The sequence below is a fragment of the Schistocerca piceifrons genome, chromosome 5, assembly GCF_021461385.2.
Source record: "Schistocerca piceifrons isolate TAMUIC-IGC-003096 chromosome 5, iqSchPice1.1, whole genome shotgun sequence".
NCBI classification, from domain to species: domain Eukaryota; kingdom Metazoa; phylum Arthropoda; class Insecta; order Orthoptera; family Acrididae; genus Schistocerca; species Schistocerca piceifrons.
In genome coordinates this window covers 278,915,160-278,928,190 of record NC_060142.1, presented here as the reverse complement: position 1 = coordinate 278,928,190, position 13,031 = coordinate 278,915,160, and the positions used below count along the sequence as shown (strand labels likewise).

General features: G+C 39.4%; 1 protein-coding gene across 1 annotated transcript in view; it reads left to right on the top strand.

Moving 5' to 3' along the window:
- Positions 1-8,701, top strand: part of LOC124797856 (ribosomal L1 domain-containing protein 1-like) — a 58,954-nt gene extending 50,253 nt beyond the window's left edge. The window contains exons 8-10 of the mRNA XM_047260926.1: positions 636-814; positions 2,520-2,732; positions 8,453-8,701. Coding sequence (XP_047116882.1) covers positions 636-814; positions 2,520-2,732; positions 8,453-8,623 — 563 coding nt within the window. The 3' untranslated portion in view covers positions 8,624-8,701. The remainder of the gene's footprint in view (positions 1-635; positions 815-2,519; positions 2,733-8,452) is intronic.
- The last annotated feature ends 4,330 nt before the right edge of the window (positions 8,702-13,031 follow it).

Sequence of the window (13,031 nt, the reverse complement as noted above, 5' to 3'; positions counted from 1 at the left end):
TACATTCAGGAGGAGCAGGATTCAGACTCTTAATGGCAATCTAGATTTATGTTTTCTGTACATCCGAATACTGCTGATTGCATTTCACATTCTAGACCAGTCTGAGCTTGGGCTCTGTCTCCGGTAACGTTCTCAGTGGTGGCATGTTTAACTCAAATCTTCCTTCCATCATATTTCCCACAAATCATTACTGGTAATAAATGGGAATATTTCTCAAGAAACTGAATCATAGTCCCCATTGTTTTGGAAACCACAGTAAAAATAAATGTTCAAACAAGTTAACACTAAAAATTTTTACGTAAGTAAAAGTAATTTTACTATAAGTTTTAAGTCACATATCACTCTTTATCTAAATGCAAATGTTGCAGGAACTGTGAATACAATAATCATTTAAGCTTAACATTGATGACTCACACAAGAAAACTGAAATTTGTGACAGTGTTACAGGCAAATGTTCTTCCACCTTTGTTGTGTTTTGCAACCAGTTGCAGTTCCTAAGAAATTTGAAACAGGATGTATTGTTAATTGTGTTTGTGGTTTTATCATTCTTCCCTGTACCAAAACACTATGTTTATGAACACTGTTTCCCCTTCGTGTTATTGTAATTGTGACACATTATATTTCTTGTGGTGCAGAATCTGCCAATAGCGTGAAGGTTCCGGTGGAGAAGCCACGAAGGCCCAAGGCTGCAGTGGCTGTGGAGGATGAGCTGAGCACAATCCCAGGAGCAAGAGTGGTTGTACTACCTAGTGGAGAAGTCATTGTGAAGAAAGAAGCCAACTCTGAGGACTCTGCCAGCGAGGTTGAATCTGAGGTACACCTTCACTGTCTATGTTCTCAATATCTGTCATTAACAGATCTGAACTGCAATTTTCAGTGTTGTTGTTTTTGGTGGACCTTATTCAGTCAACAAAAAATTAATATGTAATATTTTATTTCTATCATAAACTCAGGATTATGCAAATTTGTCTGCTAAATGATATGATTTTGAGTTTTTATACACTCATCTTCAGCTGAGGTACGCAGAAATTTATGTACACATACACTGAGTAGCCAAAGAAACTGGTACACCTGCCTAATGATGTGTAGAGCCCCTGCAAGCACGCAGAAGTGCCGCAACATGGCGTTGCACGGACTCAACTAATGTTTGAAGTAGTGCTGGAGGGAATTGGCACCATGAATCTTGGAGGGCTGTCCATAAATCCCTATGAGGGGATGGAGATCTCTTCTGAACAGCACATAGCAAGGCATACAACATTGCTCAATAATGTTCATGTCTCAGGAGTCTGGTGGCCAGCAGAAGTATTTAAACTCAGAAGTGTGTTCCTGGAGCCACTCTGTAGCAGTTCTGGACGTGTTGAGAGTTGCATTGTCCTGCTGGAATTGCCCAGGTGCATCGGAATGCACAGTGGACATGAATGGATGCAGGTGATCAGACAGAATGTTTATGTACGTGTCACCTGTCACAGTCATCTCTAATCGTATCAGGGGTCCCATATCACTCCATGTGCTCCACATAATTACAGAGCCTCCGCCAACTTGAACAATCCCCTGCTGACATCCAGGGTCCATGGATTCCCGAGGTTTCTCCATACCCGTGCACATCCACCCGCTTGATACAATTTGAAATGAGAGTTGTCCGACCAAGCAACATGTTTCCAGTCATCGACAGTCCGATGTCGGTATTGATGGGCCCATGTGAGGTGTAAAGCTTTGTGTCGTGCAGTCATGAAGGGTACATGATTGGGCCTTTGGCTCTTGAATGATTTGCATGCTGACACTTGTTGATGCTCAAGCATTGAAATCTGCAGCAATTTGCGGAAGGGTTGCACTTCTGTCATATTGAACAATTCTCTTCAGTCATCATTGGTCCTGTTCTTGCAGGATCTTTTACCGGCCACAGCGATGTCAGAGATTTGGTGTTTTACCGGATTCCTGATATTCACAGTACACTTGTGAAATGGTCATACGAGAAAATCCCCACCTCATCGCTACCTCGGAGATGCTGTGTCCCATCGTTCATGCGCCAACTATAATACCACCTTTCAGACTCACTTAAATCTTGATAACGTGCCATTGTAGCAGCAGTAACCAATCCAACAACTGCTTGTTGTCTTATGTAGGTGTTGTCAACCCCAGCACCTTTCAGCCTGTTTACATATGTCTGTATTTGAACCAGTTTCTTTGGCGCTTCGGGTTACTTGTAGTATGCTACTACCAGTAAGAATTTCTGCATGCTTCATCTGAAGCATGATACTACAAGTATGAATATGTAAATTTCTGCATTCCTCATATCAAAATGAGCCTGAAAAGAATAATAAACTAGTTCATGAAAAAAATATTTTTTGAGTGTTCTTAGCTATATTTCATTTAATATACAGTTACAAAGTTATTCAGTAACCATAATAGGTAAACTTATTGAGTAAGTACCCCATCTCAATTTTTAAGAAAATTTTTGGGGTTGTATTGTTCCTTGTGTTAGAACAGTCATAGCTAACTTATCTTTAATTGTGATACAGGGAGAACTGGATGATGATGAAGAAGAAGGTGAAGATGCAGATTCAGAGACAGAGAAGGTTGATACAAAGAAGGTGTCCAAAGGTGCAATTAAGCCTAAAGTAAAGGTTAATTCAGATGATGAAAATGAAGACAGTGACAGTGATGTAGAAGCAGCAGAAGATGAATATTTGTCTGGATGGATGCAAGAATTGGGGGAATCAGAAAAGCATAATGTAAGCTATACATATTTTTTATTTAAATTTGACTATAGAGACTACTTTGCAGGTATTTTGTTATTAAAATTTTACACTAATAGAGACAGATGTTTCCTATACAATATTTGATTAACATTAAAAATCTCTATAAATTCATAGTGCAGTTACCGTAAACAGGTGCAGTGCTGAGAGTGGGTGTCATTTTTAGAAATAGGGCAGTGACACAAATGTAACACAGAGATGCTGATTTCAGTAGCAGGCCAACAACTACACATCAGCATTCTGGGATCTACAGCTCTGGTTTTCATTTCATTCCTCATCTTTACACATTTTTTTCCTCAGTATTTTGTTTTCTGTTTTTGTATTGTTCCTTATTAATTTTATAACTGCACCTATTTTCTATAATTTCCCTCCTTTACTAGTCCGATAATGACCTTCTGTTGTTGTTCACTTTGTGAAACTTGGTCCTCAGATTTTCTTCCTTCCCCATGTGATGCGTGTTCTGTTAGCTGATCTTCTGTATGTTCTAGTTGTCAGTTAACATAAACTGCTAATGTTTGACATTATTCTTTTATTGTAGAATTAAGCTTCGCAATGGATTTCATGTGGAAATTTATTTCAGTTTTACCTTAACTGATGAAAGAAATGAAATGTGATTGGCCATGGCATTCTGAGCTAGAAGACCAAGACCAGGTGACAGAGCATGATAGTTTCAGTACTCCCATTTTCATATTCCAGCAGTTCAAATTCTAAAATAAAAAATGGAATTTAGGTTGTCAGTTTTTCTGTCTTTGCAATTAACTCTTGATTATCATCTCTGTAAAATTGCAATGATCATATTTTAGTGGTGTCTAGTGACCACAGTGCCTAAGTAAGAAATATCCTCATCTGTATGAACTGTTGACAGTATCAAATTGAAAAAAATATATATAGAGAGAGACAGAGTGTGTCTGGTCACCAAAAACATTCACATTGATAATGATCCTACTATGAAACTAAGTGTTTGAGCCAGTCAGTACCACACCAGAGTTAGATTCACCAGTTTGTGGGTATTGAATATAACTCCCCTCCAGTATGCACCTGTGTGAATATACAATTACAGTTCCCTCATGGCATCCCGTATTTCATTCCTTGCAGCTTTTGTCAGTGTAATGTGAAATTTAACCTCAAAGAAACTCTTTGTGCCCCTATACACCGGTTATAGGCACCATTTGTTTGAGTGTCAGTTAATAGCCTCATTTGAAACAGCATGAGTTGACACATGATTACTAATGGAAATTGATGTTTTTGCAACTAGACTATGGACTGTTAACATTCTGCCACAGCAATATCACCGTCTCAGATCATCTGATTTCAGATGTGAGAGTGGATCCACTTTAAGCTATTCTTATCTTTAATATTTTTATTGCAGAAGTTCGAAATATAGTGCTTACTTCAATGCGAGATGCTTTTAATAATTTTCATAACGAAACTCTGTCTTGGAATCTGGCAGAAAACCCAAAGAGATTTTGGTTATACATAAGCACACCAGTGTTAAGATGCAGTCAATACCTTCACTGTGCGACAACGGTGAAGTCACTGATGACATTTGATTATGCTGTTTTCTTTTAATCCCTTGCCTGTTAATGCGCCTTTTATAGTGTTGTCCTTTTTAGTTGCTGTTTTAACCTTGTGCCTCACAGTGCATTCATAGCTTAGTCTGGGCGCTAATTACCACTGTAGTTGTGCGCCCTAAAACCACCAAAATAAAATAAAAAAAAGTGCCACTAAAACCGAGTTATTAAATATGGTTTTCCGAAACTCCTTCACCAAAGAAGATGAAGTAAATATTCCTGAATTTCAATCAAGAACAACTGCCAAGATGAGATACATAGAAATAGATATCCTTGGTGTAGCAAAGCAGCTTAAATCACTTAATAAAGGCAAGGCCTCTGCTCCAGATTGTATACCAGTCTGGTTCCTTTCAGAGTATGCTGATATAATAGCTCCATATTTAGCAATTATATGAAAGTGCTTGCTAACTGAAAGTTCCATACCTCAAGCCTGGAAAATTGCTCAAGTCACACCAATACCCAAAAAGGGAAATAGGAGTAGTCCGCTGAATTACAGGCCCATATCACTAATGTCGATTTGCAGTAGGGTTTTGGAAAACGTACTGTGTTCGAACATTATGAATTACCTTGAAGAAAATGATTTATTGACACATAACATAGATTCAGAAAGAAATCGTTCTTGTGAAACACAGCTAGCTCTTTACACTCACGAAGTAATGAGTGCTATCGACAGGGAATGTCAAATTGATTCCAATTTTTTAGATTTCCAGAAGGCTTTTGACACCGTTCCTCACAACGTCTTCTAACCAAACTGCATGCCTATGGAATATTGCCTCAATTGTGCGACTGGATTCGTGATATCCTGCCAAAGGCCACAATTCGTAATAATAAACAGAAAGTCATAGAGTAAAACAGAAGTAATATCCGGGTTCCCCTAGGAAGTGTTATAGACCCTCTGTTGTTCCTGACCTGTATTAACGACATATGAGACAATCTCGGTAGCCGTCTTAGATTGTTTGCAGATGATGCTGTCATTTACCGTGTTGTAAAGTCATCAGATGACCAAAACGACTTGTATAATAATTTAGATAAGGTATCTGTATAGTGCAAAAAGTGGCAGTTGAAGTTATTCACATGATTACTAAAAGAAATCCGCTAAATTTCGATTATGTGATAAGTCACACAAATCTTGAAGGCTGTAAATTCAACTAAATACTTAGGGATTACAATTACTAATAACCTAAATTGGAACAATCACATAGATAATGTTGTGGGTAGAGCAAACCAAAGACTGTGATTCATTATCAGAACACTTAGAAGGTGCAACAGGTCTACTAAAGAGACTGCTTACAAATGCTTGTCCCCCCTATTCTGGAGTGTTGCTGTGCGGTGTGGGATCCGCATCAGGTGGGACTGATGGATGACATCGAAAAAGTTCAAAGAAGGGCGGCTCGCTTTGTTCTGTTGTGAAATAGGGGATCTTCTCATGAAATTTCAATCACCAGTTTTCTCCTCTGATTGCGAAAACATTCTGTTGGCACTCACCTACAGAGGGAGAAATGATCATCACGATAAAATAAGGGAAATCAGGGCACGCACAGAAAAATTTAAGTGCTTGTTTCTTCCGTGTGCCTTCTCAGAGTGGAAAGGTAGAGAAACAGCTTGAAGACGGTTCATTGAACCCTCTGCCAGGCCCTTTATTGTGAATAGCAAAGTAATCACATAGCTGTAGATGTGTCCCAAATTGCTATACAGTGTTTCTTGCTCTTAAAACAAGATAATGATAGCACAGTACTTGTAGACTGTGATGGTTATTTTAGGAAGCATGATAATCAAAACTTCCTCTGAATTGAATTATTGAGGCTGGGGTCAGTGAACTGCACCTACCACGATGCAAAAAGCAGCTGTTTCGATGTCCTCATCATATTGTCATAATAGGGAATACAAGTTTAAAGAGAGCAGTAATTTAATTTCTGGTTAAGTGTTCATCGTGAAACTGTGAAGGCACACAGTGCAGATATCTTAAAGTACGTTGACCGGATCTTCGATAATCCATATAAATACAGGCAGTATAAGATGTGAAGTTAGCAGTGGAGGTGCAGAGATTTATTGCTGAAGTCCTAACAATTTCTTTCATTTTATAATTGTATTCTGCAATACCTGGTTGCCTCCTTGTTTTCAAAATAAATCAACAATAGTATTTTAGGTTCTTCTACCATTCACATTAAAATTACTTGTAAAGATGCAACCTAACTTTCTCTGCCACTGTAAATGATTCTATTCCATGTCACCTTCCATTGCATACATTCTTAAACAAATGTGCCTGTTTTTCTTTTTGGTGCTGGTTCACTTCTGTACATTTAGCCAGTCACTGTGGACCTCATGTTGTCACGATAATGTCAAGCCTTAGGTATGTCTATAAAAGATTTTATGTTTCCCTTTATTCAGTCCTTTTATTTAGATGACAGTCCGTTTTGTAAGCAACATTTTATCTAAACCTCAGTTATCGTAAATTCATACAAGATATGCTTTAAGATTTATTTTACCTTGCAAGTGTGAATGTAACTTTCATCACCTAGATATATCATTTGTTTTATCTTTGACATACCTTTGATTTACCACTTAATCATTATTTTAGTTGTTGTGCATCAAATAATGTTTCTGAATTGTGCTTTATTTAAATTGGACTACCTATCTCCTGACAGTTAAACAGTTTTATCTTAATGGGACGAAAGGATGTTGGGTCATCAACTGCTTATTGTTTAGATTAAATTATTAATATGAGTCCATAATTTTTGCTACACAGTTCCATGTATGTGGAACAGCATATTTTCTTATTTTTACTCTTGTTTACATACTGCTATATCCCTAAAGATGTGGCTCTAATGCGGTGAAACTATTTGGAGTAGAAATAAAGATTTATCATACAGCTGAAGCAGTCTGATTTGTCATGGTTCAATTCTACAGCTATGGATAGTTGCAATACAAAATTTGCTACAAGTAAGACATATAAAGGAGGGTACATGATAAACGGGATATACGGTTTCTAATTTCAGTTTGGTATGTTATATTGTTATTTCAAGTAAATGCTCATGGTATCAGTCAGCTTACTCATAGCCCTCTCGTGAATTCTTCCTTCATTTGAGTTACTATCTTCCCTTTATAATCATGTTTTTATTAGGTTGCTTTGTTGTTTGTTTGTCTGTTGGGTACAAGTTTTGAGTTGTTTTCAAACTAACTCCTGATGAGCTACACTTTCATATCTGCTGTGTGGCGGAGAGTACTTTGTTTTTCTGTCTGCCTGTTTGTCTAGTCAGTAGTAATTTTGCAATTATTTCAAACTAATTTCATGATGAGCTATAGATTTCAAACTGTGAACATAACTCAGAACTGGAAAAAATGCAATATTAACTTGCATTATTGCCTGGAGTGTGACAGAGGGTATTCTTATGGACCACTGCTATTTCCTCATACTCCTGTTTCAGTCGTGAGTGTTTTATGTTAAGAATGATTGTTGGTAAGCCTCCACATGTGCCTGACTCTCCCTAATGTTTACCTTCATTATCTTTTCGAGAGGTATACATAGAAAGAAGAAATACACTGTTTGACTTATTTGAAGAGAAACTGAAATAAATGTGAAATTTACCATGTGTCTGTTGTAATCTCATCAAAATGTTTGAAATTGATTGAAAAATTCCAAACACAAGACTAAAAAGCAGAAGACAATTATTAAGTTAAAAACTTTTTAATATAACACATTTTTAATAGCTGTGACAATAGTTACAAAATTTAAAACAAAAATGTGGGGCGCATGCAGTAGCTAATAGCAAGTAGCATAGAGGTTAGCTTCTTTGAGAAAATCATGCAACATTTAATAGCATTTGCAGTACAATAAAATTGTTAGTGACTTGGGTGAACTATAAGTGTTGTCATGGCTCTTAAAAACTCATAAGCACAAATTTTCTGGACTATCTGTATAGGTTTAGAAATCTGTATTGGCCTAGGAAATTTATTTTATACTTTTTAGTTCGTTTAGTCCATTTAAAAAATATTTTGAATAATTATTTTTTAGTTGTAATTATTCAATTTAAATTTGTTAATCTCCTATAAGATAAGAATCCAGAAAATGGTAGGATGTTTTCCAAAACATGTAAAGCCGAATAAGACTACCTGTATTTCTTTCAGGATGAGGAAGATGAACCAGCAAAAAAGAAGTCAAGACATCAAGATGATTCAACAAAACATAAGAAGAAAACAAAAGTAGGAAAAACATTAAACACTACAAAGTCTGTGAAGAAGACTAAGAAAACACAAGATACAAAAGAAAGTGAAAAAAAGAAAAAGACAAAAAAATAAACGAAGTATTCAGCTAGGAAACTGTTGTTGTTACTTCCAACAGATGACTTCAATATGATGTTGCAAAATATTGTAATAATAAACTACAGTAATTTTTGTAGTGTGCTGTGTGTTACTTTTCTTTATTTCCCATCTTAAATATAATTCAGGCACAGTAAATTTACATACTTTTGCTGCTAATGTATTCAAGTCATTTAACTTCACCAGTATGTGGAGTATTACCACAAGTTTACTTGTACACCCGATACACCTTTTCATGCTTCCACTGAAGCAATTCAGGTGAACGCCAAAATCATTCCTTAACAGATCATGGCTGTTTCATCTCCAAACCCTCCTCCAGCTATGTTAGTTCTCCACTTTCAGAGAAGTTTAACATTTATTAAATGATATCATCATGTATATATCATATCGCATCTCTCCTAGTGTAGACCACAACCACCGAGCGATAATGTTGTGACGTGTTCTCAATGCTGGTGAGGTATGTCACTTTGAACGCCTGTGCCATTGTATATTTCTGAAACCACTACACAACAAATTAGTGTGAGTCCTTTGTCTGTTTTATTACAACTTACAGATACCTTGATGAGGATTGTGAACGCAAGTATACAATACTTCTAGTAATGCAGTCTTTCCTTGCGGCTAAATCGAAGAAGCAATACAGTATTTGACTGTGCTGTTTAAGTAAGAAGTTCATCACTGCTATGGCAGATTCAAGGACGGCATTCTGATTAGTCCACTGTGACTAAAGCATTGCGGATACAATTCCGTGGTGTGACTGCCCCTGCAGCTCTCCATTGTGGGTTATAATACCCTGCAGATGACTCAGTGGAGTCATGTGATTGGCTGCTGCTATTGGAGATAGTGACTCATTGTTGGTTCTTTTTCCTGCCTGAATGATGTCATTGTAGTCTTAGACTGGTGCTTACGGGAAGAGGTGCAGCAAAGTAGCTCTTCCACCGAAGATGACGTATTGAGCAGCTGTCGGACCGGCACTGCTCCCTACATTGCTGGCAACCCAGAACACACAAATGTAGGAAGGCAGGTATCTGGCAGCTGTAGCGAGAGCATCTGACAACCCTCTCCCCCTACTGGAGGGAGAGACAAAGCCTCTTCTTCATCAGCCACTACGTGGAGTTTTGACATCCATCTTCATCTCGTCCTCTGTGTTAGTATCATATGGTTCAATATCCATTGGCTTGGGCACTAGCACAGCATCAGCATTGGTGGACTGCTGAGGAAGGTACACTGCCGCACTCTGCATCTGGAACAGTACACCACCAGGACTTGCAATTGAAATGAAATTATAACTCTGGAAAGGCAGGGGGTCCTCAGGGCATGGCTGGAGTTGGTTTATGTGATTCCAAAAGGGCAAAACAACACACATGGCAATGCCCACTTGACAGGCACTCATTCCAGGAAACTATTCTTGTTTCCTTTAAATGCATTTCTGAGATGGTGTCAGCACTGAAATGATGTCTCCTGGAACCGGTCGCAGCAGAAGCCAAGTTGTCCTGGTGCCAGGGTGTCGTGTGTGATAGGGGGGTCTGCATCAGTCGGCCATGTGGCAGCTCTACCAGCAGTGCGGAAGGTGCTCCTGTATAGGGAAAGAAACAATAGTAATGCATCTCTGAGTGTGCGGTCGGTCACGAGTTCCACATTTCGCTCTTGGATGTTTCCACATACCGTTCAGTGACCCTTTTGGATGTGAGGTGGAAGGGTGTGTTGCAGGGGTGTCAAATGTCATGGTAGGTGCAAAAAGACGGGAACTTCTGGTATGTAAACTGCGTGTGATTATCTGTCGCTATGGTGAAGGGAAGGCCTTCCACAGTGAAGATCTGCCTTGAGGCTCCGACTTATTCTGTGACATAGCCATACTGGAATCGAACAAAGTAAAGCCTGTTTTACTCAAACGACTTTCTGGTCAAAATCGACTATCAGAAGTGTGTGCACCTTTCTTGCCTGTGCATAAATCATCAGCCAACCACTTTGTGAGTGTGTCTAAGAGGTCAGTAATCAGTTGTTAGTGCAAGGTGTGGAATGTAAATTTCAGAGTAGGCTGCATTCAGTGCATATGCAGAAACGGGACTGTTCTATCCTGGACAACATCGCTCTAAGCTTGTTGACACCAGTGCCTACCAATTTAAATTGTATATTACAGCACTGAGGATGGTCACTAAGTGACCGAAAATCGATTTTGCGGTTAATAAAACAAAAAAATACGACCAATGCTGTCTCTCCTTTTAAGTATATTCTAGATATTGTTTGACGTGTTTACATGTATGTATTTTCTCAAACAAATAAATTTGGATGACACTTTCTGTGTTCTTTCAGTTCTCGGGTGTGTAGAGAATATACCACATGCATGACCTTTGACCTGAACATCAACTGTGAATATTCCTTTGGTCATTAATAAACTCTGTTACCATAACTTGTACATACATTTTGTTACTATATTTCACTTTTTTCATGAAGAATCCCTCATAGCCTCACTTTCCCTGTTCAGGTCCAAACTGCATAGCAGACAGCTCTCACAACATAAGCAATTTTGAAGCTGGCATGTAAACAAAAATGAACACTCGAGATAGACAGGACAGTACATGAATGAAATGCCAGGGTCACTGCAGTGGACCCACTTATTTCAAGAACCCAATTGATGCAAGACAGTCAGTCATGTAAAAGGGACTAACAGTAGTGTGTGGCACCTTCCTAGAGGATGAGCCTATTCATGCGTAAAAAGGGGCCCATGAAGTCAGAATACAGTCAGCTCTACAGCTCCATTGGTTTAGGCAAGGGAAATGTGACCTCCAAGGCACCGCCTGGTATTAGAGGGTGCAGACGCAAAACTGGGACTCGAATATCTGTCGCTTACAAATACACATGTTGATGGGCCCGTTCATTTGGTCATGACTGTGCCCCACTGACAGCAATGAAACAGCTTGATCACCTCAGCTTTGGAGTGCTGCTGGGATCACGACACATCTCTTGTCCACCAAAGTATAGAGGGTTAGGACCCCTTGGTAAAGTGATAGGGCCACTCGAAGATTCCAGAAATGGACAAGTTTGTGGTGCATCAGAGCCATCTTTGATGTTGGCTACTGCGTTTTAGAAGTGCTTGACACGGGAGAGGACTGCGTCATTTGCAACCTCCTTGGCAATGTCCCTTGCGTAGAATGGAAACCCAACCATGGCCTGGCAGAAAGGGCATTGATCCTAAAGCAGACTTCTGGGCACACATGAAAAGAAGTGTCCTCACTCTCTGGAATACAGGGAAGTAAATTGATGTTGCCGTGGTTAGAGAATGAGCGAAATTCGATCTCATAGTTGTAGGGGGAAGAAAGAGAACTCAATGTTTCAGAAGCTGTTACAGAAGTCTTGATGGGGAGCAGTGTCGTCACATGGAGAAGTGTGGCCAGGGCTTAAGGCCCACCTGCAGCAGGAACTTTTGCCCGTAGATGTAGTGGTGGAACTTCTTTATGGTGAAAGTGAAGTTGAGGACCTCTTTTTACACTTGGGAGAAGTTGTGTTGGACTGTGCTTAGCATTTTAGATGTGAATGGACTTTTCCACCATCCCAATCCTGTGGGACTGCACTGCCTAGATCCTCATATCAGAAGTGTCAGCAACATAATCAAGTGCTTGTGCTTGTGTGTGTGTGTGTGTGTGTGTGTGTGTGTGTGTGTGTGTGTGTGTGTGTGGAGGGGGGGGGGATGTATCAGGGGTGTCATAGTGGACAAAGGACCTTGAGTTGAGGACTGCTCTGTTGAGTTGCTTGAATGTCCAGTGCCAAGCGGGATGCCTTGCCCAGCACTTGCCTTTCCGCAGTAATTTGTGAAGGGCTTCCGTAATTGGTGCCACCTTCAGGATAAACTTCCAGTAGTACCATATCTATCTGTGCCCAGAGTGGAGCTGTTTCACAGTAGAGGGAGTCAGTGGACTGGAAATTCTCAATAGTGGAGCAGATTACAGAGTGGACGTGGGCCAGGGTTTGAAAAAAGAAGTAGTTATCTAAATTAACTGCGTGCCCAGGCCAATGTAAGGTATGCAACACTTGACCCAGCTTTCACAGGTGTTTATCAACTTTGGTGCCAGTGATGAGATTGTCAAGGTAGTTAACCTTAAGAATTGTTTGGAACATCTGTTTGAGGTACTGCTGAAACGGAACCGTGGCTGAATTTAATTTCAAACGGAAGGCATTCATAATCATAAGTCCAAAACGTGTGTTGATAACCACCACTTGTTTTCTCTGCTTGTTGAGAGGCAACTGAAGATAGGCATCAGTTCAATCAACATGAGAGAAGAATTTTAATGTCTCAACTTAGCCGTAAGACCAGCTGCTCACAGGATAGGGTGTGTGTCCATGTTACCTGGGCATTTACAGTTAGCATGAAGTCCCCGCACTTGCGAAGGCT